Source organism: Tuber melanosporum (genome assembly GCF_000151645.1).
Source record: "Tuber melanosporum whole genome shotgun sequence assembly, scaffold_29, strain Mel28".
Taxonomy (NCBI): domain Eukaryota; kingdom Fungi; phylum Ascomycota; class Pezizomycetes; order Pezizales; family Tuberaceae; genus Tuber; species Tuber melanosporum.
In genome coordinates, this window is record NW_003298963.1 from 674,126 (window position 1) to 701,685 (window position 27,560).

General features: G+C 48.3%; 7 protein-coding genes; 6 read left to right on the forward strand and 1 right to left on the reverse strand.

Annotated features, from left to right (window-relative positions):
- Positions 1-674: 674 nt before the first annotated feature.
- GSTUM_00006675001 (uncharacterized protein) lies at positions 675-1,717 on the forward strand (the record flags this gene model as incomplete). Its single annotated transcript, XM_002838854.1, has 3 exons — positions 675-682; positions 1,292-1,360; positions 1,651-1,717. The coding sequence occupies 3 exons, from the start codon at positions 675-677 to the stop codon at positions 1,715-1,717; spliced, it is 144 nt and encodes a 47-aa protein (XP_002838900.1).
- Positions 1,718-1,732: 15 nt separating this feature from the next.
- On the forward strand, positions 1,733-3,241 carry GSTUM_00006676001 (uncharacterized protein; the record flags this gene model as incomplete). XM_002838855.2 has 5 exons in its annotated part: positions 1,733-1,743; positions 1,900-1,985; positions 2,115-2,410; positions 2,534-2,620; positions 2,672-3,241. The coding sequence occupies 5 exons, from the start codon at positions 1,733-1,735 to the stop codon at positions 2,762-2,764; spliced, it is 573 nt and encodes a 190-aa protein (XP_002838901.1). The 3' UTR covers positions 2,765-3,241.
- A 2,727-nt stretch (positions 3,242-5,968) lies between these two features.
- On the forward strand, positions 5,969-8,098 carry GSTUM_00006677001 (uncharacterized protein). XM_002838856.2 has 5 exons: positions 5,969-6,077; positions 6,229-7,240; positions 7,315-7,467; positions 7,540-7,566; positions 7,719-8,098. The coding sequence occupies exons 2-5, from the start codon at positions 6,849-6,851 to the stop codon at positions 7,771-7,773; spliced, it is 627 nt and encodes a 208-aa protein (XP_002838902.1). The 5' UTR covers positions 5,969-6,077; positions 6,229-6,848; the 3' UTR covers positions 7,774-8,098.
- A 518-nt stretch (positions 8,099-8,616) lies between these two features.
- On the reverse strand, positions 8,617-14,609 carry GSTUM_00006678001 (uncharacterized protein; the record flags this gene model as incomplete). XM_002838857.2 has 5 exons in its annotated part: positions 8,617-9,804; positions 9,866-10,178; positions 10,230-10,809; positions 10,891-11,460; positions 11,536-14,609. 5 exons carry the CDS (start codon positions 14,607-14,609, stop codon positions 9,554-9,556), a joined length of 4,788 nt encoding a protein of 1,595 aa, XP_002838903.1. The 3' UTR covers positions 8,617-9,553.
- A 2,378-nt stretch (positions 14,610-16,987) lies between these two features.
- On the forward strand, positions 16,988-19,590 carry GSTUM_00006679001 (uncharacterized protein). XM_002838858.2 has 9 exons: positions 16,988-17,343; positions 17,439-17,499; positions 17,588-17,691; positions 17,809-18,105; positions 18,165-18,224; positions 18,277-18,486; positions 18,543-18,648; positions 18,709-18,995; positions 19,091-19,590. Exons 1-8 carry the CDS (start codon positions 17,239-17,241, stop codon positions 18,804-18,806), a joined length of 1,041 nt encoding a protein of 346 aa, XP_002838904.1. The 5' UTR covers positions 16,988-17,238; the 3' UTR covers positions 18,807-18,995; positions 19,091-19,590.
- Positions 19,591-20,595: 1,005 nt separating this feature from the next.
- Positions 20,596-22,911, forward strand: GSTUM_00006680001 (uncharacterized protein; the record flags this gene model as incomplete). XM_002838859.2 has 7 exons in its annotated part: positions 20,596-20,770; positions 20,843-20,862; positions 20,957-21,494; positions 21,546-21,598; positions 21,670-21,834; positions 21,887-22,036; positions 22,086-22,911. Exons 1-7 carry the CDS (start codon positions 20,687-20,689, stop codon positions 22,909-22,911), a joined length of 1,836 nt encoding a protein of 611 aa, XP_002838905.1. The 5' UTR covers positions 20,596-20,686.
- A 3,308-nt stretch (positions 22,912-26,219) lies between these two features.
- GSTUM_00006682001 (uncharacterized protein) lies at positions 26,220-27,513 on the forward strand (the record flags this gene model as incomplete). XM_002838860.2 has 3 exons in its annotated part: positions 26,220-26,345; positions 26,466-27,269; positions 27,335-27,513. The coding sequence occupies 3 exons, from the start codon at positions 26,220-26,222 to the stop codon at positions 27,398-27,400; spliced, it is 996 nt and encodes a 331-aa protein (XP_002838906.1). The 3' UTR covers positions 27,401-27,513.
- Positions 27,514-27,560: the final 47 nt, after the last annotated feature.

The following is a 27,560-nucleotide window of genomic DNA, read 5'->3' on the forward strand; positions in this document are numbered from 1 at the left end:
AAGATGGTATTGCAATACGATACCGACAATCTGTTGTTAACCTCGGACGAATGAACTTGTCCGGGATTTCAAGCCTCACCGAGCGCCCACATAAATACCAACGCCCTAATACTTCTATGTATCATACCAGTACTCGTGTTTCTCCGTAGAATGAGAACCTGTCGTACAAAACGGCTGTTTAAGTCCGATTTTGTGACGTAGGCTAGGGTCTCAATAAATTGTAAAGAAACAGGCATTCGGAAATCCCTCCCATCGAAGAAGCCAAACTTTCTACGGATATACTGGATATAATTACCACTAGGCTCACTTCAGGATATTGGACTAAGCCCTGCTACGAGTATGATAATGGTTAAACATTTTCGTTTGAAAAATTTGAAACGGAAACTATTTCTAAGCCACAATAACTGCTGCGCCGTGCTGGGGTAAAAAGAGCTGTGGTACAGTACCGGTACTGTACCGATGTGATACTTTATCGTGATACCGGTATCTCTGTATCGCCTTGAGCATAATTTCTGATGGCAGCAGAGGAAATTTCGGAGTTATGCGAAACCCGCTCGGGCTTCGTACCAGTATCCGGCTATGACGGAAAACTTCGATACAAGTCGTGCGGCGGATGAAGGGAGCAACATAGCGAGCAGGATAGCCCGCAGCGTCCAGTGCCTACATGTACCATAATGTTATCGTATGTATGATATGGTATCGTACCATCAGACGAACGTCTGATTCCACAGGGCTAGGGCTGTCCCACGGAAAATTGAGCCCTGCACACTCTTGTCCATACGATGACGGCTGCAAGTGTTGTGTGTGGGGGGATACGAGGGTAAGGCGGTGGTGACAGAGATATGATACTAACGGGAATAGGGACGGTGGTAGATATAAGGGGTACCGTGTTGTAGGCTGCCATCACTCGTACCGTAGCCTTCTTGATAAAAAGACGGCCTAGACGAGACAAAGAGGGTGAAAACGGCAAAGAGAAGGCAGGGAGGCAAATATCATAGCAACCTGATTATTCTGATTTTTTTGTCGTGTACTGTACTGTACAGTACCCGCACAGCCTAGGGTTGCAACGCGGACGGAAGGCGAATAAGGAAGGCCATTTACCCCTCCCCCTCCTCTCCTTCCCTCGTCTCTCTCCCCGTACCTACATTCCTACCGCGCCCATTACCATAATCTATCCATATTAGCTCAAACTCACTTGCACCACTACTACCTACCTGCTACCGTTCCATACCACCACCGCCAACCCCCCGGTTCCCACCCTCTACTCTACCTAACCCTCCACTATTACCAGACCTCCATCTTCCCCAGACTTCATAATATTATCACACAAACAGCTTTGTCTCTTGAGCCTTTCTCTACTGTAAGTACCTCTGCTTCCCCTCTCCCTTACATCACCTCTACTCCCTCCACCCCGCCCTCTTTCCTCCCTTTCGCCGTCCGGCGACCGGCCCCCCCACATTTATTTACACAAGACCCCGCTTACTACCCCCATCACCGGTATGATACTTTTCCGCGAAGTGACTACCCGGAGAGCAAACATCGAATACTTCCTGCCTCACCCATCCCCTCTCCATCCCACCATTGACACCCTCCTCTTAAAATCAAGGAACAGTGGTATACTGCCCCAGGCGCTAATACCTCGCTGATTAGATTACCAATCGACAACAGCTTCAGTCAGCTGTTAGAACCATCCCCCCTTGCGATAGACACCCTCTAGTAACGGTATTTCGTGATGGGTAAAACGTGAGTTTTTGCTCTCCGCCTTGTCTGCTTTTGCGTGTGCGGCATGGGTTCTTGCTATGGTTGTTACGAATCCACTCGCCCCGCAATATTGGTCATGTGATGGACTCATTTTGTCCATATTACATGTTTGTTCATCTACTAATTTTGGTGCTCTAGTCAGTCTAAGCTCACTCAGGATCAGTTGCAGGAGTTGCAGAAGGCTACGCTTTTCGAACGCAAGGAACTTCAGCAATGGTACAAAGGTTTGTCAAAACATCTCAGTTCTTCCATCCTACCGTAGCTATAGTAGTTAGTGTGGCAAACATCAGTCTCCTTTACCATAAATTGCCATCCCACTGGAGCTCGGATTGATGGATTTTTTTTTTTTTTAGGTTTCCTCAAGGACTGTCCTTCTGGGTCTCTTGGAAAGGTCGAATTTCAGAAAATATACAAGCAGTTTTTTCCGTTTGGCGACCCCACCACTTTCGCAGACTATGTCTTCAAGGTGTTCGACGCGGATAATTCCGGTCAAATTGATTTCAAGGAGTTTATCGTCGCTTTGAGCGTCACCTCACGCGGATCCTTAGAGGACAAGCTCAATTGGGCGTTTCAACTCTACGATATTGATGGTGATGGAGAGATTAGTTACGATGAGATGTTGATGATTGTGGAGGCTATCTACAAAATGGTAGGTTGCTAGTGCGGCGCGTTAACCCATTGCTCTGCCAAGATCCACATTGGCTCCCGATACCCTAACCACAACCGATTTTCCTCTCTGAATTTGCAACTAACGCTACCAATGATCTCATAGGTCGGATCCATGGTAAAACTTCCTGAGGACGAGGACACACCCCAGAAGCGGGTTACAAAGATCTTTAAAATGATGGATAAGGACGAGGTATACCTCCATGAATTCGAGGGCTATGTAATATATTGACCCAAAACTTAGAACGGAAGCTTGACCTTGGCTGAATTCCGTGAAGGAAGCCAAAAGGACGCAACCATCGTCTCTGCCCTATCCCTCTACGATGGGCTCGTCTAATGCCTGGCGTTATTTTCTACTTTTTCTTTCTCTTTTTTCCTACCTGTCTCTCTTCACTGTTCCTATTCCTTTTTCTTTTACATTTCTTTGCTCGTCCACAAGCGCTTCCTGCGACATCAAAATCGTGATATCTCGCGTTCGCATTCCTCTTACCTCCCCCTAACCTAAAGTTCGAATAACTAGTATCTAGTCATGCCTCGAAACCTTTATATGGTTACATGATGGGTTTCAGTCTACCGGTAGTTCAGAGGGGGACTGCCGAATACATGTCACTGCTTGTTTCAAGTTAGTGTAAAGTTCGACGAGCACGGGTTTCTCTTGGCTTCTTCTTCTCCTTTCATTTCTCTGTCTTTTCAAGTCCATGGAAGTTCAAAGAACGGAGTCCGTGTTGGAATTGTCTTCTCATTGCTTTCACCCGGTTTTGTTTGTGAGGGGAAAAGAGTTCAATGTAGCCATCCGGTCTTGTTAATTGCCCAACTAGCCATTTCCGGGGCCAAGTTCTTCTTTATCCCCCACTGTTACGTTCCAATTCATGAGTGAGAAAGTTGCACCAGGCCCTTGCGCGTCACGGATGCTTTCGCCAGTGATTTGTATGTTTCTATATCCAAAGGTATTTATGTCTCGCCCGGCCCCCCCACGAAAAGGATGTCTAAGACCTGCCCAGGTCACAGTGAGAGGGCCATTACCACGGTAGCGGATGCCGGATGGGTACAGCGTTAGATAAATTAAGTGGGCTAACTCATGCAACCCCAGCGCTCACGTTAAAGAAGCCTTTCCAGCGAAAGGAACTTTTCCCTAGGCCCATGGAAATGGGCGGGCGACGACATTTCACCCACCCACCCATCTGCCATCCACCGATTCACCCAGTCTCCGAACATGTTTCACAGCAAGTACGGTACAGTACACACACCTACGATATTCCGGTATTCACCACCGCTCCAGTTTATTAGAGTCAAGTGCCATATTATCCAGCATTGCCAAGACCTGCTCTCTTGCAAAAACAGGTTGGATTTTCATATCTCACCATGCATCATGTAATGGAGGGCGAGAGATAGGCGTTGATAAGGTGATGGGGAAGGGAAGAGGGCGCACCCCGGTCTTGGCGATCTTATCTTTTAGTCTCCCTTTGATCCATCATACCTTGGTGGGTTGGTTGCCCGGGTTAGGGAAATGGGGGACGATTGGTGGGGTAAGAAATGGGAAGCACGGTATCATACTCAAATCCCCAGATTACTTGTACTTAAAGAGCTACCCTGCGTTTCTGTGATGGTAACGTATCATATTATTGAAAAAAAGGGCGGCTCCGGTTCTGGGGCGACTTGAGTACCGGTATGGTATGTTTGGTGGGGGGGGATTGGGTTTTTTCCTTTTTTTTCCCCTCTCTCTCCCACAGCGCATGACATGAGGGAGGGGAGGGGATGCGCAGTCTTCACAATTGCATTATAATGTGTCGGTCAGTCGATGGATTGTACCACTCAATAGACTGCTTGTACTGTACTCAGCACCATTTGATGTATGATACCCCGTGGGTGGAGGGCAGAGGCGAAAACGGCTTTATTTCACGCTAGCACACCCTGGGAGGGAAGAAATGATCAGATTGTGGGGTGGGGCGTGAGAAGAATCGACACCCTTTTTGTAATAGCGGTATTTCTAGCTTACCACAGGCCCATAGAAAGGGTCAGTGGGATGGCTGGGAGACAGGAGTAAAAGAGTAACTCTCCCTTGATAATTGCCTAATCGGATTGAAGCTCAGATTGGTGGTACTCATACTCGAGAAGCGCAGAGTACGTATGGTACGGCACTTTCCCCACGGCCATGGAATGTTCTGCTTCTTAGGTTCCGAGGCACCCCCCCCACCACCAGTTGCGCTCGCCATTGGCGAGGAGGAGAACTTGTATTGTATCCGACACTAGAGCGATCTATACCTATTCAACTTGTAGTAGGTGGGTGTACGCGGTTTTACCATTATCACGTTCGGTAACAATTTGGTGGGAGGAACAACAGCAAACATGGGTGAATGTGTTGTTCGAAATTGTACTGTAGTTAGTATGAGGTGAGTTGAGATGGTTCTGAAGAGAATGGAATAGGAAGGCTGAAGAGGGGAAAAGGAAAAAAAGGGGGTGGGAACAGGATTGATGACGATGATGGTGGTGGTGGTGGTGGAGGTGGAGGTGAAGTGTTGTTCTATCCGTTGTCATTGTTGTCGTCGACGTTGTCATTGTCGTTGTTCCTTTTGGTTTTTCGGGGGGCATATTGCCTGCAGCAGGGCAGGAGGGGGAGGAAAGGGGAAGGGAAGTTCTAGGGCTGGTTTGCTTCCTTAAGCAGCGATGTTTTCACAACGGATGCAGATGCAAGGGTTCAGCAGAGGGTGCCGGTAGTGCATAGATAACTCGAGTAGAGTAGGAAGAGCTAGGTTTGGCTCTGTTATGCTGCTGTGCTCGCACAGTAGTCGTACTGGTAGAAAGAGAAGAAACTTTCTTTCTTTCCTTCCAAGTTTCCTTCCCTGCGAGGCATTGATTGACTACTCTAGTGCATGCCCAGCAGCAGCACCCTCGAATGGTTCGGAGGTTGGGGGTGAGAGGTTTACCCATCCGCAGCCGCAGGGCTGACGGCAACCTACAGCTTGCCGCAAACAGTGGATCGGGATGCATAGGCAAGTAAAATATGATACAAGTAGGTTAAGTGAGAATTGTGTCTGGACTCCCTCTCCATATACAAGCAGAACTGCCGTATATGATACCATCAATTAATCTCTCGTCTTGGTTCCTGGCGAGTCGGAGCTACTCGTGCCTCTTAATATGATTTGATTATGTTTCTCTATACTCGAATACACCGTAGGTTGGGCGGCGAGCAAACAAACGGCACGACAGATTCGTCAATTGTGTGTGATGTCAACTCATTGCTGCGCAGGGCAATGTCAATCCCAGGGTGAAATAAGGATTTGGAGTGAGTTGTTGAAGTGGGGAAGGGAAATTTGAATTATCTTTGGGATAAGGGAGCTTGCTGTGGGGGGGAATGGAAAGGGAAAAGCAAGCATGAGAGAGAGGCGCCAGAAACCTTACCATCCGGCCAGGTTAAGCTGTAAATTACAGTATCATATCATACCGTGCTCGCACAATACCGGCACTCGTATGTACTGCACACTTCTTGTTGAACAAGTTTGTCGTCAGTCAACCCTGCTGAGCGGAGCATCCAGAGAAGAAAGAGCAAGCAGGCAAACAATGATTGCCAACTCATAGGGAAAATTTTTTTCTCACGGATGATTGTAACGAACAGCAAAGACAGACGGGCAAGCAAGCAAAGAGCAAATCAGGTAAGCATAGCAAGCAAACCCCCACCATCATCACCTCTTCCACCACCACCACCACCACCACCACCACCATCCAGCTCCACACTTCCCCCTTCCCTCCTTTTACCTTTCCCTCCCCCCCTTCTCTATCCAGCGCTATGATGACCCTTCGGAGCACGGACTAGGGGCGCAGACGTCAGTCCGGATAAAAAAAAAATGATAAATGAGTGAAGTGCGCTGTTCACTGATCAAACTCTCACGAACCAACAAACGCCGGAATATCAATTTCACAAGGTTCATTTCTTCCTTCCCCTTCCATACTCTCTTCCCATACCCGCTTTGTTAGTGGCAGCTCCGTTTTGCTTTGGTTTGCGGTCGAGTTAGGTTTCAAGGGATAATTACGCACTACGGTACCAAAGCACCACACTACCAGACAATTACTCTACCACCAGAGGAAGGAGAGGAATAAGTAGGAGAAACAGCTCCGGGTCCGACCGTTCGTTCACTTACACCCGAACAACCAAAAATTCTGAGAGACAAGCTTTCCCCATTCGCCTGCAGGAAACGGGTTTTCTTTCTTTCTTTCTTTCCTTATTACGCCCTATTGCATTATTATTTTCAACCTCTAAGCTTCTTTTTTTGGGGCCCACATTTATACTTGGGGGGAGGGTTTTCTTTTAAACCATACGTACACATGCGTTACGGCGCTCCGAACGAACCCATACCCTTAAGGCTGTAACTTTACCTAGCCCGAATCCACCATTCCCTGCCGCACGTTGGGCAAAGCAAGTTGCCATGAACGACCGCTACACAAACTACCCACAAGACCGCGACCTTCATCATCACCACCACGCCCCTACCTCCCGAGCCCCTAGCTACTCACTACCCTCCTACCCCAGCATTCCCCCGAAACAGATTCCGCACCACCCCCACCACCATCACCACCCATCGTCCTCGTCAAGCACGTCGCCTGGCATCACCGACGCAACCCCAATTCGCTACTCCGGGTACGCGCAGGGCCCGCCGTCGCTGAGCACGTCGAGCATCAGCAGCAGCTCGTATGCCGGCAGCGCAGACGGGGAGAATGGAGATGGGGATGTGGATCTCGTTGCGCTGCTGACAGAGAGGCTGGCTGGTGCATTTGATCCGCTGCAGTTGGATCGGAGTTTGGCGGTGCAGGCTCAGACGTATGTCACCTTCCGCTCACAGGCTTGTCCACTCCGGGGAGAAGGAGGGGAAAGTGCTGACAAAGTCTCCATAGCTCTGGCATGTTAAACTCCAAAACCCGCGAACTAATCGCCCTACAGGAGGAAGCCCAAGCGCGGCTGGCAGAAACAAGACGATGCTTCTTGGAAGGAATGAAGGTCGCCAAAGAGGTAAAGTCGGATCTGGACTATGTGCATCGGAAAGTCAAGTGCGCTCACCCCAATTCTTTAACCAATGGACCCAACAAGAACAGAAAAAGCTAATGTTCCACCAATTGCAGAGTGCTTAAACAGAAAACCCAGAGAAAGTACGTTTCCTGCCTCCCCCCAATCCAATCCCATAGAAGCTCGTACCCGTCTCCCATGTCTCACTCGGTCGATCCGACACAAAACCTGATGGATACTGCCCTCACGTGGTCTTCTTAGCACCTACGAGCTAACGTAACTTACTGTAACTTAGATATCCAGTGGAATACGATATGGCACGTGATCGGATTCCTCCCGCTACTCAGTAGTAGACTCTCTATTCCTCTTGTTATTCGAACCGTTGACCGTTGGTGATGCCTTAACCTACCTTACCCTTTTGATTGTAATTTGTATAATTGGACTTTGTCGCTGTCGTATTACTACTTTTCTTCTTTTTCTTTCTATTCATCTCATAATTTTCTTACCTGTATTTCAGATTCTTTTATTCTACCTTAACTAACGAACTATCTACCTCTCTCTCGTCTCACTCTGACATTGGAATGAACAGGACGGAATGGGATGGGTGGTGCGGGATGATATGCAATAGCACATGAGTTCTGGTGTAGACGTAAGGTCTGCCCTTTTGTTCTTGTTATATCATGAGCTCCATTTATCCCCCCGTCCCTTCTACTTTGTGGTGTGAAGTTACGTGACATTTTGCTTTCCGCCTCCTCGACCCTAGCGGTACCGGTATCCTCTTTCAAACTTAGCTGTGGGGGCCTCTGTCTTATTTTGCGATTCGCTCCTCATCTGGGCATTCTTGCCACGCCTTACCTGCTGCCTGAGAGCAGGGGGGGGGAAGGAACTCAGTCTTTCGTTTATAGATGGTTTTGTTAGTTGGGTTGTTAGGGGTTACTGCCATTTTAATCTTGGAATCTTTGAATCTGAAGTTTGGTTTTTTGGTGGGTATTATTTTGTTAGCATAATATCATCTCGTACCAGATCTTCTCGTACCGGTATAGTATCATAAACAATAGCACAATGAGCGAAGCACAAGGGAAAGCTTCTCCATCTCCCTCACCGTTCAAGGTAACCCAGAAAGTTTACAAACTCAGGAGCCCATTCAAAACTCAATTACAGTGAGCAGCCTACAGTAAGTTAACCGCACTCAACCCAGCTCTCAAACTCAACATAACTAAACTACAAATAACTTAACCTAACCCACAAAATAAGCTACAATACACCAAATTTCAACGCAAAAGGGAAAAAAGGGCTGCAAACAAAAGTCCTAACTCTACAATACCATAGCGTCCAATCCAATCCAATCCGAATCCAGGTCCATGCCCAACCCAAATAAAACTATGAAAGAAAAAAGACAAACAAAAAGAGAAAATCCCCCTTTAAAGCCATTATTTCCCTTGCTCCCTATCTGAAATAAATAAATAAAAAAAGAATAAATGGCACACAACGGGCCTCGGACCTTGGTGTGTTTTTTCTTCGTTCAACACCATAACTTAATTTGCGCACAAGTATTATAGAAACTTTGCCAAAAAAATAAAAATAACCGCCGATAACCAACTTCAATAGTGGAGAAAAGAGAAAAAAGTGGGAGGGAAGAAAAGGAAAAAAAGTCTATAACCATAAAGAAGTAGGACGAGATATGTGCTGTACTAAATCGGGATATAAATGTTTGTGTTTAGACCAGACAGACAGAGGACCTTCAAAAGCGCTTTCCAGTGGGGGAGAAGAGGCAAAAGGGAGAGAGGCTGCGATAATAATTTTTTTAAAAAAGACGCTGGGTGCAGAACGAGACACAACAGAAAAATTAGGGTACTAGGAGAAGCGGTAAGAGAAGAAGGGGAGAGTGGCCCGGGTCTGAGAGTAGGAATAGAAAAGGTATCATACTGTAATGTAAGTAGGATAAAGCTGGGAAAAGTAGTACAAAGAAAAAAGAGAAGAAAGAGAGCCCGAACATCTCTCCTGCTTGCTCCAATTATTAAGCCTTCCTAACCTCAGCTAATAATGAAATTCGTGTCAGGCGTCGTGAAGTCGTGACTATGGTATCGATGGGAGGAGGAGGAAGCGGGAAGAAAAAGGGAAGAAAGTCCATCATTGCAAGCTCTTGCTCAGGTCTCTAATCTCTTCATCCATAAGTGATGCGATCCATAGACATCTCTCGCAGACGCCATCTACGGCTTTAAAGTCGTATTTGTGTGAGGCTTCGATAAGACGAAGGAGGCGCTTCACGATGGATGCGGTAGTGCGGTGGCGTTCAAAGTTGATGAGGGGTTCTGAGTCCGGGGATGTGCTAATTGTCAGAGGTCTCTGGGCATTCTGGATGAGGTCGTGGGTGAAGATTCCTAGAGCAATGTTAGTGATTAGTTAGGATAGTGACGGGCGAAAGCGAAAGAGGTGAAATACCAACGAATGGGATACACCCAGACTCTCCAGTGACTTTATCCATTTCTGCTCTTAAATTATGGAAATTACGTATTGGCTGCACGAGAGCTTCCATCTCCTTGAAGGTGCTCAGGTCCGCAGGTGAGATTAAGGACCATGTCTGTCGAAGTCGGGTCACATCGGCTGTGAGGAGGGCGATCGTGATCTGGTACATAGTTGCAAAGTTCTGTAGCCTTCTTGCATGGGCGGCGATGTGAATGAACTTGACTACGGTCTTAGCCCGTTCGTTAATATCTTTGGTCATGACGATTTCGGATCTAGCCCATTTGCACATCTATATATTTGTCAATAAGGCTTCCTTAAGTTATAGCTTGGGGTGACAAACCAAGTTGAACCTAGCAATCACCACTTCGACACCCCTCGTACCCTCAGAGCTCAGGAATTCAACCCAGTCTCTCACGGCCGGGCTTGTCTGGCTCCATTTAAGTTCGACAAGTTCTTTCCAGTCCACCTCCATTAATGCATCCTTTTCGATTAAAGTAAACTGCTTCGCGAGCAACTCCGAGTCGTAAGCAAGGATAAATGGCAAGTGAATTGAAGTGGGCCGAAGGGTTGGCTTCGTATCATTATAGTGAGGACCGTTACCGCCAAGAAGGGCATCTTGCGACGCTCTCCCTGGAGCTCTTGATCCCGGAAACGTTTCCGCTTGAGGAGGGCTGACGGGAGAACGAGGTCGACGAACAGCCGAGGGACTTGCATTATTTGGTGATGTGGACAATGTTTTCTCGAGAGTGAGAGGTGGTGATGGAGGATGCCGTAAAGGATGTGAAGGAATTCCAAGCTCCGCAATAATAGTCCCAGGTTGCATTGGAGGAAACTTTGTTGCACTCTTATTGGCTGACTGAACCATTTCAAACGATATCTCGGATGAGAGCTCACTTATATCATCCCTGAGTTGCTCCGAACTAGAATCCTTGTCTAGATACTTTGCCAACCCGGTGTCAATCTTGCGTAGATCACTTCCGTTTGGCGACGGGCGTGGTGACAAGCCTCGGTGTATCGGGGAAGAGCCAGACGACATTCCGCGTTCCAGTGGAGGGAGTGATAGGTTTGAGGAAGTCACCGTCTCACGGAAGTTCCAATGGTTGACCGAAAGACCCCTCTCCAGATTGGGCCCTGAGGCTTCAGATTCGTCCCTAAACACAGCGCCATTTGTTGAAAGATTCGTAGAGGAATTTCCAGCTGAGCCTCCTTCCAGGATAGGAGGCGTATCAAGTGGAACATGATCAAACACCTGTTTATGTCTGCGCTTCATCCGCCTCATATATTCGTCATCGTCGACGGAGGCATCCATTCCAAAGGTTCTCTCCGAGTGCGCATCCCCAACTATCACTAACGAGTCTTGAGAGATAAAGGATCGACCGGATGCAAAGCTCATAGTAGGATTCCTCTCCTTCCCAGGCGATATGTCGGATGCCCTCTTCTGATAGGTACCCTCGAGCTTCATCAATGCAACCTCAATACCACCATCATCACTTTCAAAATCCGGAAGGTCTCTCAGCTTTTGAACTCCGGCTTCAAATGAAGCTTTCGCATCAGCTTCCGAACAGCCAGCTCTCCTGTCAGCTGGCGTGTTACCCATAGGGACACTTGCACCCTTGGCGACTGCTCCTAACGAAATTATTCCCGACGGCACTCGTTGCTGCGGATGTATACTCTCAGTTACACAAATTGAGTTAGGTCTTTGTTGTAAGGGTGTTCCATTAGCACCCATATCAGAAAAATTACCAGTCCATATAGACCCAGCAGATCTCGGTCGCCCATCTAAGTCACCTACAGTTGCTGCAAGTCTCAAGTCCCCACCGGGCCTACGTCTCAGCATACGAGCAGGCTGGAGGTTTCCTCGCTTGCTCTCTGGTGAGCTAATGTAACTGAACGTTTCTGAGTTATCATCTAGATTGCTGCTAAATTGACTAACGCCGGACTGGACACGCCGGACAGAGAAAGAGCGAGCCGGACGCAGAGATTTCCCTCCAGGTCCAGGACGTGGAGACACACTCAGTTTCCTACACATACCCTCGTAGTGCTGGCTGAGCAAATGTGGTGTTGTTTCAAATGAAAAAGATTTACTCCTCCGAGCTTGCTGAGATTCTCCCGGAAATATAGATGACTTGGGACCTCTATCTGGCAGATTTTTCCGATCAGAGATACTCCCAGCTTCACCCATATTGGCAATTTCGGAGATGACCGACTCAGCTAGTCCAAAATTCGGAATCTGCTCAAAAGTCTCTCGTAAACCTGGTTGCCTTGCAGTTGAGGGAGGTGGGTTTTCCGAAGGCTCTGGGGCATTGCTTTCATCCTCGCTTAAAGCATTTTCGCGTCCGACCTCCAATGGTAGCCCACCATCGCCGGTCCTATCCAACTGAAATTGATTCTTATGCCATGGCCCCCCTTCCTCTCCCTCACCTTGCGTGACGTTGTAGGATATCCACTCGCCATCGTCACTGGACAATTCCTCTTGCATTGCGCGTTGGAATGCCTCAACTACTCCTGCTCCTAGTAGATCAACCCTCGCCGCCTTGCCATTTTCAAGGATAGCAACCTTGTTTCCTGATGAACTTGCGGCCATAAATTTAGATAGCGATAAGTTGTCGGGCGTTGGGCCGAGAGATCTGCTACGAGTTGGTCTGGCTGTTGGAAGTGGCGAACGTGTACTACCACCGCCACCACTACCATGAGGCCCGGCGCCATTCCCCACCTTTCCGCTTAACGCTCTGCGCACGCTGCCCAGAAATCTTTTCATACCAGGGCCATTTAGAGTTTTGTTTCCCTGATTTGGGTCAAAAGTTCTCCTCGCAAATTGCGTGGCCACAGAACCACCTGCCGCGTCTGAAGGAGCGAGGAATCCATAGCTAGATAGTTCACTGACAGGTGTAGAAGGTGCCACAACCTGTACGTACGCTGGCGTTGGGGGAAATAGGTTTCCTCTGACCAATGAGCCAGCATAGGGCAAAGCCATTAGAAGATGCGTCGAACGTGCGATTGATTTTGGGAGTGGAAGAGGTTGCCGGGTGTCCCTTAATGCGTCTGAAAATGAACCTGACCTTTTGTGAGGAGTAGGACGATATTTCTTACCACCCTCCTCTGTTGATCCGGCTTCATCCGACGATATAGTGGCTTGAGATGGCTTTGGCTTCAAAGGCGAGCTCGTAGATGGCGCAGGAGTCGATTTGCTCCTGTTCTCCAGAGAAAAGTATGAGAGCGATGGGGTTTTCGCTGAGTCATTGCTAAAGTTACTGACAGGTCTTGAGAAACTACGAAGCGGAGTCCCACCAGTAGCCCTCGCAGCCACAGATGCCCCAACCACTTCCTGAACAAATGCCTCCGTACCAGTGTCGCGATCAGGGAACAACGCTCCAAGTCTAGGCGCTGATTTCTTGGGGTGTAGCAGTGTTGACAGGGGCCTGTAGGAGTCGAATCTACTCCCTGGCGGGCCACCTGGCAGAATGTCTTGATCGATGCTCACATCAGGCCCAGTAGGCGTGTCCCAGTATAGAGCACATGTCCTTCTCCAACACCTCTTCAACTCGCGAATTATCTTCATATTCGAAGGTTGACCATTTTCGCGAACCGCATTTGACAGGTTATTTAGAGTTTTTGCAAAATCCTCTCTTAAGGGTAGTGATGGAATGAAATCATCGGCAAAATAGTTGAGAAGCCAGTGCCTAATTGCAACAAACGTCCGAACCCGGACCACCCTCCCAATATCGTCTTCGCGATCGATGGCCCACCGCAGCCGAGCAACAAGATATGCAACAAGATCGGGTGGTTGCATGAACAGACGGAAAGTAAGAAAAAAGTCGGAAAGAAGGTGGTAATCTACAAATTCTGCCGATGTGATCTGGGATATTATCCTCGCCGGCACAGCAGCCGTGATTTCTTGGGTGCGTTTATCGTATCGAACAATCGAAGGATCTTCAGAACTCGGTGGAAAAGACAAGATATCGTACATTTCCGGAGATATTCTAAGACGAGACATTCCTGCTAAAGACAGTGACGATGCGGCATGTTGTATTTGGCCACCCGGTAACTGCTCGGATGGCAACGGAGAAGCTTCTCGATTTGGAACTAGAGAAGGTGTAGACGACCTTGCGTCCGCCCCAGGCCAGAGCCACCTTAAATCAGCTTGGAGAGAAAGACTAGGGGAAGATCCCCGCTCCACCTGTATCGATGGCACATGAAGACTTGAGGCGCCGTAAAGGAAGGGTGTCCCATTTGGGGAAAAGTGAGGAGATCCAAGACTGTAATCGGGAATTTGTACATCAAGTGCCCGACATGTCTCCTGGTGGCCAGATGTTCGTGGTCGAGGGCGCTCCTGGCTTGGTCCATCAACTTGCTCAACTTTCATTCGGAAGGCGCCATGATCTGGTGGTTTGTAAGGCGTTACATTTTCGCCAACAGTACTGCAGGAGCATGCGCGTCGATGCCTTGTTCGTGGTATAGGAGGTGATGATTTCATATAAAAATCCAGTGCGTCCCCGTCTGACAATACAGAACGTTTACGAGGCGGTGTCTTTGGAGGTGGTGTTAGGGGTAATTGTTTCCCGGATGGTCGGCCCCCGCTTTCCCTGCGATCCTGTTGCCAGGGTTTCCCCTCCGGCTCCTCCGCTGAACTTGGTGGAGTTGTAGGTGGTAACGTAAACTGTTGTATATCGCGCGCCGATCGGACAACAGGTCTGTAAAGAGAGAGGGTTTCAGCAAACATTCAACATGTTCCTACTCAGACCCAGGAACAGCAGCGACCCGCAACCCGCAATTCGAAACCTAAGGGTGTTTTCATCCCACGCCGAGGAGGAATGCCATCGTGCGGTCTCCAGCACTCTGCCGCGAATCTGGTCCATGCCGCCTCTCGTGGCAAAATGGACGAATGGAGATTTACCTTAGATATATCAAACCATTGCTAATGTTTCCCACCGTAAATTGATGCCCGCAACGGAGTGTCTGAGCACTAGACGATTTGCTCATGAGGTCCTTTTCCTTCAATATGGGTCTATCAATGCCCGTTTTTACACCCTCAGGAAATTTGCCTTTTCTCCTACGTTCCGGACTCTCAGTGGGTGTAGTAGTTGGTGTCACGAATGCTTCGTCATGTCGCCGCCGCCGCAGGCTGTGGTGCTGGTGTGCCAATGAGTCAGGGCGAGGACCACTCTCAGAGGAAGGGTCGTCCATCGCAAACATCGGGGCGAAGACAAAACCCGAGAAACGTAAATAACGGAACGAAACGTGGTGATGGCGAGACGGAGGATAAGGCCCCAGTGAGGCCGCCTCTCCGAACCCCAGAAACTCAAACGAGGGGAGCGAGAAGAAAACAGTTAAGGTGAATCCCGACAAAATTGCATAGAGAGTAGGATAACGAAAGCGGAGACCGGCTTCTGTTTTTTTTTTCTGGGGGGGGGTGAGTAGAGACAAAAGGGTAGAATTGAGGTAACAGGCTCGTTAAGCAAACTGTAATTATTCGATTTATTCGTGTGCCGTGTTGTTTGTCTGTTTCGTTTCGAGAATTTATATTATTTGCTTTTAGCGGGTTCTAGAAGTTGGTAGGGGATGAAGTTATAGGGTACCAGTATATCATTTGTGTTCCTGCGTTGCGTGGACTGTACTGGTTTGATGGTCGATGGGGGTTGGTGGAGGTGGAAAGGGTTGCAGCGAGTGAGAGGATTCCCGGGCGACTGGGAATGGGGGGAGTAAGTTGTGGTGGAGGTGGGAGTGATGGTAGGAGTGGTGGAAGCCTGAGGCGCGGTGAATCCTCAGGCACCCAGGGACGAGAGCAAGGTAGCAGAAAGCAGAGAGCGGTTGAGGAAAAGGTGAGAAAGATGAATGGAAGAGGTTACCAGATCCGATTATCTTCTAGCCTATATCCGTACAAGCTCCACTCCCAGGTCTTTGGAAACCAACCTTGTCCAACCCCTTATAGCCAATGAGAAACAACCTCATCCACCGAGCAGCCCCAAATCTGTCGGGGTCGCCATCGCCTGTTACTTGTATAATTGACTTATGATAGGAGGTTGTTTGCACGACTACCGGTACGATTTGTGCGTTAAGAGACCAAAATCAAACAATGCTTATTGTCATGGGAATAGCGTGGTTCTGCTCACACGTGTGCATTATCTCTTGGCATATTTGCCGAGAGATTGTCAGACTTTCAGGTTCCGCAAGAACGAGTAGGTGGGAGAATCCTTTAACAGGAGCACTTTTATTCAACAGAGAAGAAGCAGGGGATTCAGCTAATAGAAAGTTATTTTAAAAATATTAACCCCTAGGTGAGCTATAGGGGTTTGAAGTTGGGTGTACTCAACCCTAAATTTCACATCCAGTTATTAGCTGATGAGATTGCTACTCGAGTACGGTAGACTAAGATATGTACAGTACAAGTAAAAATTTCAAACTAATCATTACAGGCCCAATATTGCTCCAAATTTAAATTTAAATATATTTCAAGAAGGTCGGAGGCAACTCCGTCGGAGACTGAATGCTTGGAATTATATGACTTGATTTGTGGTAACTGGAAAGTTTACTGCTTTTTGCAAAAATGGGCCCATATTCTCTTTCCCCAAAAGATAGACTATCATAAAACTTGGCTATTGTTATTTTTACGAATTTATGGAGCAGAGAGAGCACAAAATCAAGCAGAAATAGCTGAATTTTGGTTGCTATGGGCAGTACTCTACAGTGCTGTACGAGTACGGCACTAGGACATATTAGACACGGAATGCTCGCTACTCGTACATTCTTCCACAGGTGCGGTTACATACCGGTACTCCTATAAAATATGTTCTTCTTAGATACTCCTAAAGAAGGGCGGGGAAAACGAAAAGAAAAGAAAAAATGGAAAGCCAGAGGAAAAGAGACTTACAGTAACTCCAACGGAAAGGAAAACAAGATCACGACCCTTTAGTACGGTACCGTACGATACTGGTGCTAGCACAATATGATGCAGCACTGGTCACTCATGATGACTGATATCGTCGGCGATGCGGGACACTCCGCTCATGTGAAACCTTCGATGCCAAGACAACCGTCCCCGGCCCGGTGACACTCTCCCATCACAGGAAACCGCTCTGGGCACCGTACCAGAGAGGTAAACACTCTAAAAACAACTACCCTCTAGAACGCCAGCCCCCGCTCAACTTTGCCTAATACATCCTGTCATCTTCCCTTCCCATACCAGTGCCAATCACTGAGTGCTCAACGCCATCAACCTTTTCATCACGGAAACGCAGCTCCCTTCCCTCTAATCCTCTCCAGCCAGCTATCAACTCTCCTCCTCTCCACCTTTTCCATTCACCTCTTATTTGCTATAGCACCGGCTCTACACTTCCAGAAGGGCCTCCACCATGTCTTTTCTCTTCGGCAGAAACCGTCAAAAGACTCCCCAGGACCTTGTGCGGGCCGTTCGGGAGTCTATCTCACGAATGGATGTCCACTTAGAGAGACGCCGTGTAAGTTTGCTCCTTCCGCCGCCTAGTAATATTATCATTACATCCATAATGTGGTGCTATTTGCTAAATGTTGTGGTTTTGATGGTCTTTTGCAGGCATCCGAAGACGTCTCGCGGCTACTTGCTCAGATGAAGGTTGTCCTACAAGGGAATGCAGGTCCGTTCATGCAGTTCCCTCCTTGTTTAGTTTCGAATTAGGTCGCCCTGTTCTCTGCAAAATTCCGTTATTAACACGCATGAAATAGAAACGGATCCAATTCCAGATCAGGTTCAGATGTTAGCCCTGGAAGTCTACGCAATAGATTTACTCCCATTGCTTGCGAATAACATGGCTCGATTGGACTTTGAGGTTAGAACCCTTATTCAATGCTTCCCTCTGTTTGGGAACACGGACCTTCATCTGCCTGGGATATGTTGAATTTTTTCCTCAGCTAACCACCTGCACACCTACGTTCGCTATATATAGGCCAAGAAGGATGTGACTGCACTATTCAATGGCCTCCTTCGATACTGCCCACAGCCTATTAGTCGCTTTCCCACCGTTGACTACCTCCATACCAACCGTCCGGACACCTTAATCACCTTGGTCAAGGGGTACGAAAACAAAGATGTGGCCAACAATTGTGGGACAATTCTTCGAGAAAGCTTTAAGCATCAGGCTTTGGCACACGTTGTACTTTATGACGAGATATTCTGGAGGTTCTTTGATTATGTTCAGGGTGGCAGCTTTGACATCGCGAGCGACGCTTTTGCCACTTTCAGAGTGAGCACCATTCATGTCTCTTGAGAAGACCTTCGCCTCCTTACTAACAAGCGCTATAGGAGCTATTGACCAAGCATAAGCCACTAGTAGCTCAGTTTCTCGGCCAGAACTACGTTAGAGTACGTATTTCCTATTATTTTGAACCGGTTGGTATACTGATTCCGTTTATAGTTCTTTTTGAAATACAATACACTTTTAGTGTCGCCGAACTATGTTACCAAACGGCAGTCGATTAAGCTTCTTGGGGAGATTCTTCTAGATAGGGCGAACTACAACATAATGCTTGCTTACGTGGATTCTCCGGATCACTTGAAGTTGACGATGAATTTATTACGTGATAAGAGTAAGAACATTCAGTATGAAGCGTTCCACGTTTTCAAGGTTCGTTTTTACTAGCGCATCACCTGACTTGCTTTTCCAAATTAATCATAATTTAGGTCTTTGTGGCGAACCCAAAGAAGTCCAAGCCTGTGCAAGAAATTCTGTTGAAGAATCGAGAGAAACTTCTAGCTTTCCTGCCCAAATTTCACGACGATCGCCGAGGTAAGACAAATCTCATATCTTAAGACTAAAACCCAGTCTAAAATTCTTATCCCCGATTAGAGGACGAACAATTCATCGATGAAAAGGGTTTCCTGATGAAGCAGATAATTGAGTTGGGAAATCAACCGCAACAGCCCCAAGGCGCAGTTTTCGCATGATACAGTAGCTTGATGAATTTTCGGCCATGATTGTGACTATCGTTTGGGGTTGATTGCTATTTTTTCTTTCTTCCTTCCCCTTTCTTTTTTCTCTATTTGAACGGCTGTCACTATGTGGGATACGGGGCGAAATATTATACGACAGTGACGAGAGTGATGATGGCCATGACCAACGTAATGGCGTGTAAGGTCAGGAAACGGCGTTCGTTGTTTTTCCTTTTTTTCCTTTTTATGTCCGACATGATGGATTCCCCGTGGCTTGTACCACTCTGATGTTCTTTTAGAAATGATCTTACCAGTCACGATAACTCGGCTTGGGGTTGCAATGGTATTTTATACCAGAGGCGGAACTTAGCGCAATTACAACATGTCAGTCACTATGCTGCTTCTGGATATCGACACTTTTGGTTTTTCTTTCTCCTTCTGTTCCCTCTTTTTCTTTCTTCTGTTTTCGCCTTACTAGCTTAGGTACGGCATTATCTTGGATAACCGCGTCCGCAAAGCTCCCATACCGAAACTTTTTTCGTATGGTAATGTCCAAGCGTTTTTTAAACGAACTGCTATTGCATGCCCCCAGAAAGGCCGGATTTTGGTGGTATGCAATAGCAGGGAGTCCTTTTTAAAAAACTCTTCGACGTTATGAACTCTATCATAATATTATCATATATGCTGCAAACTATTATGTGGAAGAGGCCTCAATATAAATAGATGGAGTGGAGGGTTGTGCCGAGAGAGCGAGGAGATGTCAACATAGGTTAATGGCGAGGCTTGGCGGCCCGGTTCCTTGATCCCACCCGGTTGAGGTGAGAAAGCATGAAACTGGACTTGGAATTGAGTGCCCTAAATACCGTACCGGTACCAACTTCAGCCGCACCTCTACGCCTTCGTGGGGGTATGACTTTACAGTGGATGCTCCTCAAGTATAATTTCCCCAAGAGTGGTTTCGAGATACTTGTGCATTAGCCACTGTATGGCCACTCAAAAGGGCCAGATTTGAGAGCGACGCTTACTCGTACCGGTGTTCCATGAGCTTGCCAACCTGTGGCAACACTATTGATAAACCGGATGGGTTTAGCTAAGATACTGTAAATATATGATATTAATATTGATAACTCCCACCTCACTGCATGACAGACTGAGCAAACCCTCCAATGAAATATCATAGCATCGGTGCACCATACCCACCGGTTGCAGACCGCTCGAGCCTTATATTAGGTATCGTGCATGGGCACCTGCAACGCCCCGGGGACCCCCTCAGTGAACCTCACAAGACTTCGACTTGAGATGAATTCGTATGATACCCCCTCTGTCAATTTCCGACCGAAATATAGTTACGATAACCAATAGATCAGCCCTGATTGGGCATTTCTCTCAATCCGCTTCTATCCCCCCGCCTTTCCTTCTAAAACTAACCAACATGCATATACTGGTACTCGCGAGTAAGCATGCGCCGCCTTCCCCTCAAGTTTTTCAGCTGGTTATGAGATGTTCTCTGCCATAGAGTCTGATCGGTAACTTACTTTAATGCACTTTGCGCATCGCAATGTATGGATGGATGGTTACAGGATCTATTTCTTCACCTCTTATATGCGTCTAATAGTTTGCCGGCATAGTATTGTACGTACCGGTATGCTGCTCGCAGCTCATTCCGTCGAGTCGGGGCCTCTTTTTTTTTTTTCAATTCGTGATTTTTCCCCGCTATCTGGCAGGTTGTTGATAAGATAAAAGGGGGGTCAATTGCCACCCCCCCTCCGCTCTTTCACTCTTTTGCCCTCTAGAGCGAGGGGAAATTTGACGAACTTGAGATTCTCTTGCCGTTATCATTGACTAAAACATCCACTTTCCAACTACTATTTACTACCTTGCTATTTCCCCCCACCATGGCTGACACCGCTACCTCAAGCATTACTTACTCCTCTGGAGCGACTGGTGAACCGGATTTGCGTTTTTTACATTATAATGATGTGAGTCTCGATCGCTAGCACCAACAATTTCTTGGGGATCCCTGTAATTGCTAATGGGGATAATTGCCATAGGTCTACCACATCGATGCTAGGTATTCTCCTTTCATCCTACCTCTACTCCCCAATTCTCCCCTGTCATAAAGAGCTACAGACAACAGCAGTGCGACTAACGCTATCAAACCGCAGCTCCCGTGACCCTGTCGGCGGTGCCTCCCGCTTCGTAGCCTTAGTAAACCACTACCGTTCCTCCAGTGAGTACGACGGTCAGCCCTCCCTCTTAACCTTCTTCTCGGGCGATGCCTTCAACCCCTCTCTGGAATCCTCCGTGACCAAGGGCCGGCACATGGTGCCCATCCTGAACCAAATCAAGACCAGCGTGGCCGGTCTCGGGAACCATGATCTTGACTTTGGTGTCGACCAATTTACCTACTTGGCAAAGCAGTGCGAGTTTCCCTGGCTTTGTGCAAACGTTGAGGATCCTGCACTCGGCGAGGGCGTGAGCATCGGCGGCTTGCCAAAGACGGTTATTTTAGAGAGTAGTAATGGATTGAAAGTTGGAGTTATTGGGCTTGTTGAGAGGGAGTGGCTGGACACGATTAATTCTCTGCCACCTAATTTGAAGTATACCTCTGCGTCTGCTATAGCGAAGGAGCTGGTGCCGAAACTGAGGGAGCAAGGAGCGGATATCATTGTTGCTGTTTCGCATCAGAGGGAGCCGAATGATGTAAGCTTTTGGCGGTTTTGTGGTTGGAGAGTCCCTGCTGACGAGCAGTAGATTAAAGTGGCGGATAATATACCGGAGGGCCTTATCGATATCATCCTTGGGGGGTAGGTGATCGGTCCCCCCGAACACCCCAACCCCAAAACTGCCCCAACGCTAAGCTAATACAAGTTTTCAGCCACGACCACCACTATGCTCATGTGATCGTCAATGGGTGTCATGTCATTAGATCTGGTTGTGATTTCAAACAGCTCTCTTACATCGAGGCTCGAAGGAAGAGTAAGGATGGGTCGGTCCCTGGCTGGAATTTTGATATTATCCGGAGAAATGTTCTTAAAGAGTTGTGAGTTTTCCGATTGCCCCCATAATTAACGCAGTTTCTAACACCTCTTCAGACCTGAGGACCCTCCAACAGTCCAACTTGTAGATAAATTGACTTCTGGATTGAAGGCCAAACTGGAAAAGCCAATTGGATACACAGCCGTGCCACTAGATGCAAGGTTCAGTACTATCCGAGCAAAGGAGTCGAACGTTGCAAACTTTGTGTGGGTCTCTAACTTTCCGGTAACTCGACGGAAGCTAATGTTAGTGAAGAGGTGACTTGATGCGGTTTTATTACTCGGCAGATTGTGCACTGATAGCCGCCGGAACTATCCGTGGAGACCAAATATATCCTCCCGGAGTCCTTAAGCTCTGTGATATCGTCACTTGCTTCCCATTTGAAGACCCCGTCGTAGTCATCAAGGTTTCCGGTGCCAATATCCTCAAAGCCATCGAAAATGGTCTCTCCAAACTTCCTGCATTCGAAGGTCGTTTCACACACGTCAGTAATATATTCTACACCTATGACGCCTCACTCCCTGCTGGCTCTCGTATCATCAGTTGTAAGGTCGGCCAAGACGACATTGTCCCTGACAGGGCCTACAGCGTTGCTACCAGGAAATATATGGCAAACGGCAAGGACGGCTATAGTTCCCTAACCGAAGAGGCGGGTGCAGAGGATATCGTAGACGAAGAAAACGGTGTCCTCATTTCCATGATCCTCCGCCAGTATTTCCTCTCTCTAAAAGTCATGGGTAAATGGCGACGTGGTGGCGCGTTCAGACAGTTTTTCGGCGGTCTCAAGTCCGAAAAGGTTGAACAGGGAGAATTGCTACAGCCTGAAAAAGCCACCCAGAAGGAGCTTGACAACGATTGCGACTCCGACAGTGATGACGGTGACGATGAAATGCATGATGATGAGGTTCACGAAAGCGACCTGCCAAAGGAAGAGAAGATCGGAAAGCTGGTCTCGAAAGCCGGATTGAAGTGGGCGAGACTCGCGGGAGTTCGCGAGAGCAAAGGCGAAGACTCGGAATTCGTGGTTGACTGGACAAGAAGTATCGCACCGAGGGTGGAAGGGAGAATCAAAGAGGTGTAGGCGTAGATATATATCCCGCTATCATATCAGACGCCAGATTAGTTAGATGAGGTATAATATCCGAAATTTCGATCAACTCCTGTGCTGTTCAAATAAAAAATGAGCAACACTCAGAACAATAGTATCTGAGCATAAACCTTCTAGCATCATTCTTTTGAAGCTTAAAAATCTACCCGTACTGTATAGTATATACCGGTAACCTACCGTTATCGATAACAACAATCAAACCCAGCCCGAACTTGGCGCCAAGCTCCCTCTCCTTCCCCCAAACCAAAACTTTACCCCCTCCCGTGACCATCCAAAACAAACCAACATCCCACATCAACCATGTCCACCCCCTCACGCCCAACCCGCCAAATCCAAAAATTCGCAAACGCGGTCGCGAAGTGCCCTGTGGAGGTAAGCTCCCTCCTTCCCTCCCACTTGCGAGGAATGATGTTGTAATAGCAAGGGAGGCGTAGATATCCGCCTATGGGAGATGCGTGGTTGCGGATTACAACAACGTTCATAAGGATAAGTGCCTTGAGGAGTTTTTGAGGTTGAGGGAGTGTGTCAGGGTGAGTCATTCCGCTCTGGTGGGGTCCTTGGGGGTTGGTGCTGATCTGGGGTAGAGGGGGGGGTAGGCGGAGATATTTTATAGGTTGAGGTTCCTGCTAAATTGTGGTATTTTTTGGTGTATATACCTTGTGTCGTTATGCTATGTTTCATGGAGATGCAATAGTACCCAACCAAACTGGCCTGGGCCTTGGACGTCAGACGAAAAAGGTATATACACAAAAACTTCAAATCCCCACCTTCCCTCCCTCTTCCCATTATATCATATTATCTACCCCCTCCTCGAGAGATAAACTTCCCTCTCCCTCTCCCCCCTCCTCACCCCGCCACCCCCACTACCACCACTACCCCTCGTCCATCCCACGAGCCCATAAAAATAATCCAATACATCAGGATACCTCTCCACAGCAGCCCTCCAATCTTCATTGATGCCCCTGTGCAACTCAAACTCCACCTCTTCCAGCTCTGTGCGTGTAACCCTGCGGACGTTATCCCGTCGCCAGCGCTCGTAGTCCGCTCGTCGGCGAGCCTCGCGCGTGCGGAAGTCTTGGTGGATTGAGGCTCGGGCCTGGGTTGTCACCCATAGACTATTCCAACAAGTCGAGAGCGTTAGTGGGGAGGGGATTTGGGGTGCGGGAGGGGAGGGGAAAAACCGTATGTCAGCTATTAGTGGTGAGAGAACACGTCTCTCGGATTCTTCCACGGCATGGATTAGGCTTCGGCGTTCGCAATCACACGGGTATTTAGGGGGGTTGTTGCAGATTGCGCAGTTGGGGTCCATTTCGCTTTGGGCTAGGTTCACTTGGTGCCCTGGTGGTGGAATGGTGGGGCCGGTAAGAGAAAGTGAGGTACCGTGCGGTACTATACTGTGCTTTCTGATGCTTGACTATTCGTTGTGAGTGAATAGTGAATGAATGTATGAATGGATGGTATCTCCGAATAGTTGTAATTCCCGAGTGATTTCCCAAGTGAACGTAGACTGAATCGAGCCGAAGCTAGGGCAAGGTAGTGTTATGTGATTAACGAACAAAAAACTCCCCCAGTTAACCAGTGAAACACACACAGAGAGAGATAGACAAAAAAAAAAGAGATGACAAGTAGAACCTCAAGAGACTTTTTATGAAGAATATAGCAAATACCCACACAGCAAAGCACAATTGATCAATTCACAAGAAAGGACGAAGACCAGGAGCGATTAAGCTTAAATATCGCTCCCACACCCACCCACACCCACCCACCCCCAGCCCAGAAAAAAAAAAGCAACCACGGTAACCTCCATTTCTGGATTGAACCATTTCTGCCTCGCCGCTCGTCTCACGCACACATATCATCCATCCAACCAACCAGCACAGTAGGGTACTTCTGCCATCGCACCGCACTGGTAAATTTTTGTTGCAATGTCCAGAATCGCACTAGAGTATCAGAGGGGAAGGGAGGGCGGCAGAATACTATGCAATTCGACTGGTGGAGGCTTGGGGCTGACTCTTCCGAGCTTGCTTTGCCCATCGTGGAAAGGAGGAGCACACCGACAAGCGCTCGAGCACGTGCCAATGATGGCGGTGGTTTGAGGGGGGGAAGAGGAGGGGCTCTACGGATACCGGTAAATAGACGGGATTGAATTGGTGGAATTGAGGCTATGAACCTGGTGCTTGTGGTACCGGGAGTACTGATGGGTTTGTAGTTCTTGTACTGCTCCTGTGCGATAGCGGTGTAGGCTTATTCCACTCGTACGAGTACGAGGACCGGTAGTGACTGGATGGATGGGTGGAGGGAGAGCTGTGGTGGTTGCGGTGGTACAATCGGCATGTCCCGGGGTTGTGCAGGATTCGGTGTATATAAAGGCTAACGCTGGGGTTTCTCGGTGGGCAAGGCCTACTCGCACTTACTTTCTCGAATTACATTCCTGAACCATCTCACCTTACCTTATCTTGCCTTCGTCTGTAAGTTTTTTTTTTTTTTTTCCTTTTCTTTCTTTTTTTTCCTTTTTCCTCTTACTCCTTCGTTTTAACGAATCGTGTTTGGAGGTATCATACCATACAGTAGAGGCGCCTTTTCGTGGGGAGGTATCATAAAAGGCAGAAGAGGAAGGCATCATAAGGCTTGCGGTTTTCAGTGCCGGGGAAACTATACGCCGCTGTAGGGATATATCATATTATAGAGCTAGTAACATAATATCAATATCATACCTGGGATGATTTGATATTATCGACTCTCACTTTCACTACCCCGTCCCGTACCCGTATTGAAAATACACATCACATTTACAATACGATGAACACGTCTTTGAGGAACACTTGCTTGCTTGCTACGAGCCTTGTGTCGTCTGAATTGTCCTCTTCAGGTACGCTGCTGCACTTCACCCATTGTGCTTTTACAATTACCCCCCCCCTCCTCCTCCCCCATTCACACTCCCCCATAACTCCCCCACAACTCCGCCTTAAACCCTTATTCCCCTGCTAACTTAAAAACTAGGAGATCTCTACCCCTGCGGCGCCCCAACTCTCCAGCTCCTAAAGACACTAACTACGACCCCGCACCTCCTCCAATCAACCGTCGCCCGCTGTACTGACGTCCTCCGCCTCGCAACGAGCAAGTTGCATGCGTTCCCCTATCGCGAGGTTCCGCTGTGCTGGTTAAGGCTGTACACGGACGTGAGCATCCTGAAAGGGGTGTATCTGATACAGAAGCTGTTTTCCATCAGGGATGTGGAGGGTGTTAGGCGTGCAGATGAGGATATTGTCAGAACGCTAGATATGGCCTTGATTATGGCGGGGGCACCCGGGAATGGGCGGCGGGAGGTTGTTGAGAAGATATTGGCGGAGTTGGAAGGGTATGTTGGGACTTTCCTGGCGGTGCATGGAGGGGAGATGATGGAGGGGGTTGAGATGAGCGGCATTGGGGGGAAGGGGAAAGGGAAGGGAGAGAAGGCGGAAGCAAATGTAGATAGAGGGGGCGAGGAGGGGGGCGAGGAGGGGGGTGGGGAATCATCAAGGAGAAAGCGAAGGAGACTAACCACCCCACCCCCCTCCGTCCTCCCCCAAGAATTCCGCGCTGCTTCCACTCCATCACCAGAAATCACCCACCAGATCCCGATCCGACCAACCCCCCCATCCCTCGGCTTCTTCCAGAACCACCTCGACACGGCAAATACCCCACTGCAGATCCAAAACCTATTAACAGCCTGGCCAGCAGTGACCACAAACCCTTGGTCCTCGCCCTCCTACCTCCTCTCAAAAACCCACTTCGGTACCCGCCTCGTGCCCATCGAACTGGGCAAGTCCTACACCATGGAGAACTGGTCGCAGAAGATCATGCCATTCCGCGACTTCTTAAAGACCTACATCCTCTCCCCGGAGGCCGACAGCTCGTCGTATCCGGGGTATCTAGCCCAGCACAGCCTATTCTCCCAAATCCCTTCATTAAGGGAGGATATTTTAACGCCGGATTATTGCTATAGCACGCCACCACCTGCACCTCCTGGTGCACGTACGCATCCGCTTGAAGTCCCAATCGTCAATGCTTGGTTCGGCCCCGCGGGGACGGTCTCGCCGTTGCATACGGACCCCTACGCCAACATTCTATGCCAAGTTCTCGGACGGAAGTACGTAAGGCTCTACCCGCCCTCCGAGAGTGAGAGGCTGTTCCCCAGGGGTGTCGAGGGGGGCGGAGTGGATATGTCGAATACTAGTAGGGTGGATATGGACGCTGAGGGCGGTGGAGTGGAGGTGGAGGAGTGGGAGAGGTTTCAGGAAGCGAGGTATTTGGAATGTGTGTTAAAGGCTGGTGAGGGATTGTTCATTCCGGTGGGTTCTCCTTTTATTCTTTGCTCGGGTAAGTGCATAGGGACTAATTATGGATGAACTGGTAGGTTGGGTGGTGGCATTATGTCCGCTCGTTGGATACAAGCTTTAGCGTGAGCTTTTGGTGGAATTAGGGGTGGAGCATGCACGGAAAAAGGGCGTGGGTCAAAAAGTTGTGATTTCCGTTCCTGTAGAAGACGGTGCACGAAGAAAAAAGTAGACTGGACGGTAGAATAATACAAATTTGTATTACCATATTTTTTTCCCTAGGAGTTGAAGCCAACTTAAGCTTTA

Excerpts from the sequence above, each read along its gene's own strand:
- GSTUM_00006677001 (XM_002838856.2), top strand. The coding sequence starts at position 6,849 with ATGAACGACCGCTACACAAACTACCCACAAGACCGCGACCTTCATCAT. Across the intron at positions 7,468-7,539 it reads TATGTGCATCGGAAAGTCAA|AGTGCTTAAACAGAAAACCC; the intron begins GTGCGCTCACCC and ends CACCAATTGCAG. Across the intron at positions 7,567-7,718 it reads AAACAGAAAACCCAGAGAAA|ATATCCAGTGGAATACGATA; the intron begins GTACGTTTCCTG and ends ACTGTAACTTAG.
- GSTUM_00006679001 (XM_002838858.2), top strand. The coding sequence starts at position 17,239 with ATGTCTTTTCTCTTCGGCAGAAACCGTCAAAAGACTCCCCAGGACCTT. Across the intron at positions 17,500-17,587 it reads TGTCCTACAAGGGAATGCAG|AAACGGATCCAATTCCAGAT; the intron begins GTCCGTTCATGC and ends CGCATGAAATAG. Across the intron at positions 17,692-17,808 it reads TGGCTCGATTGGACTTTGAG|GCCAAGAAGGATGTGACTGC; the intron begins GTTAGAACCCTT and ends CGCTATATATAG.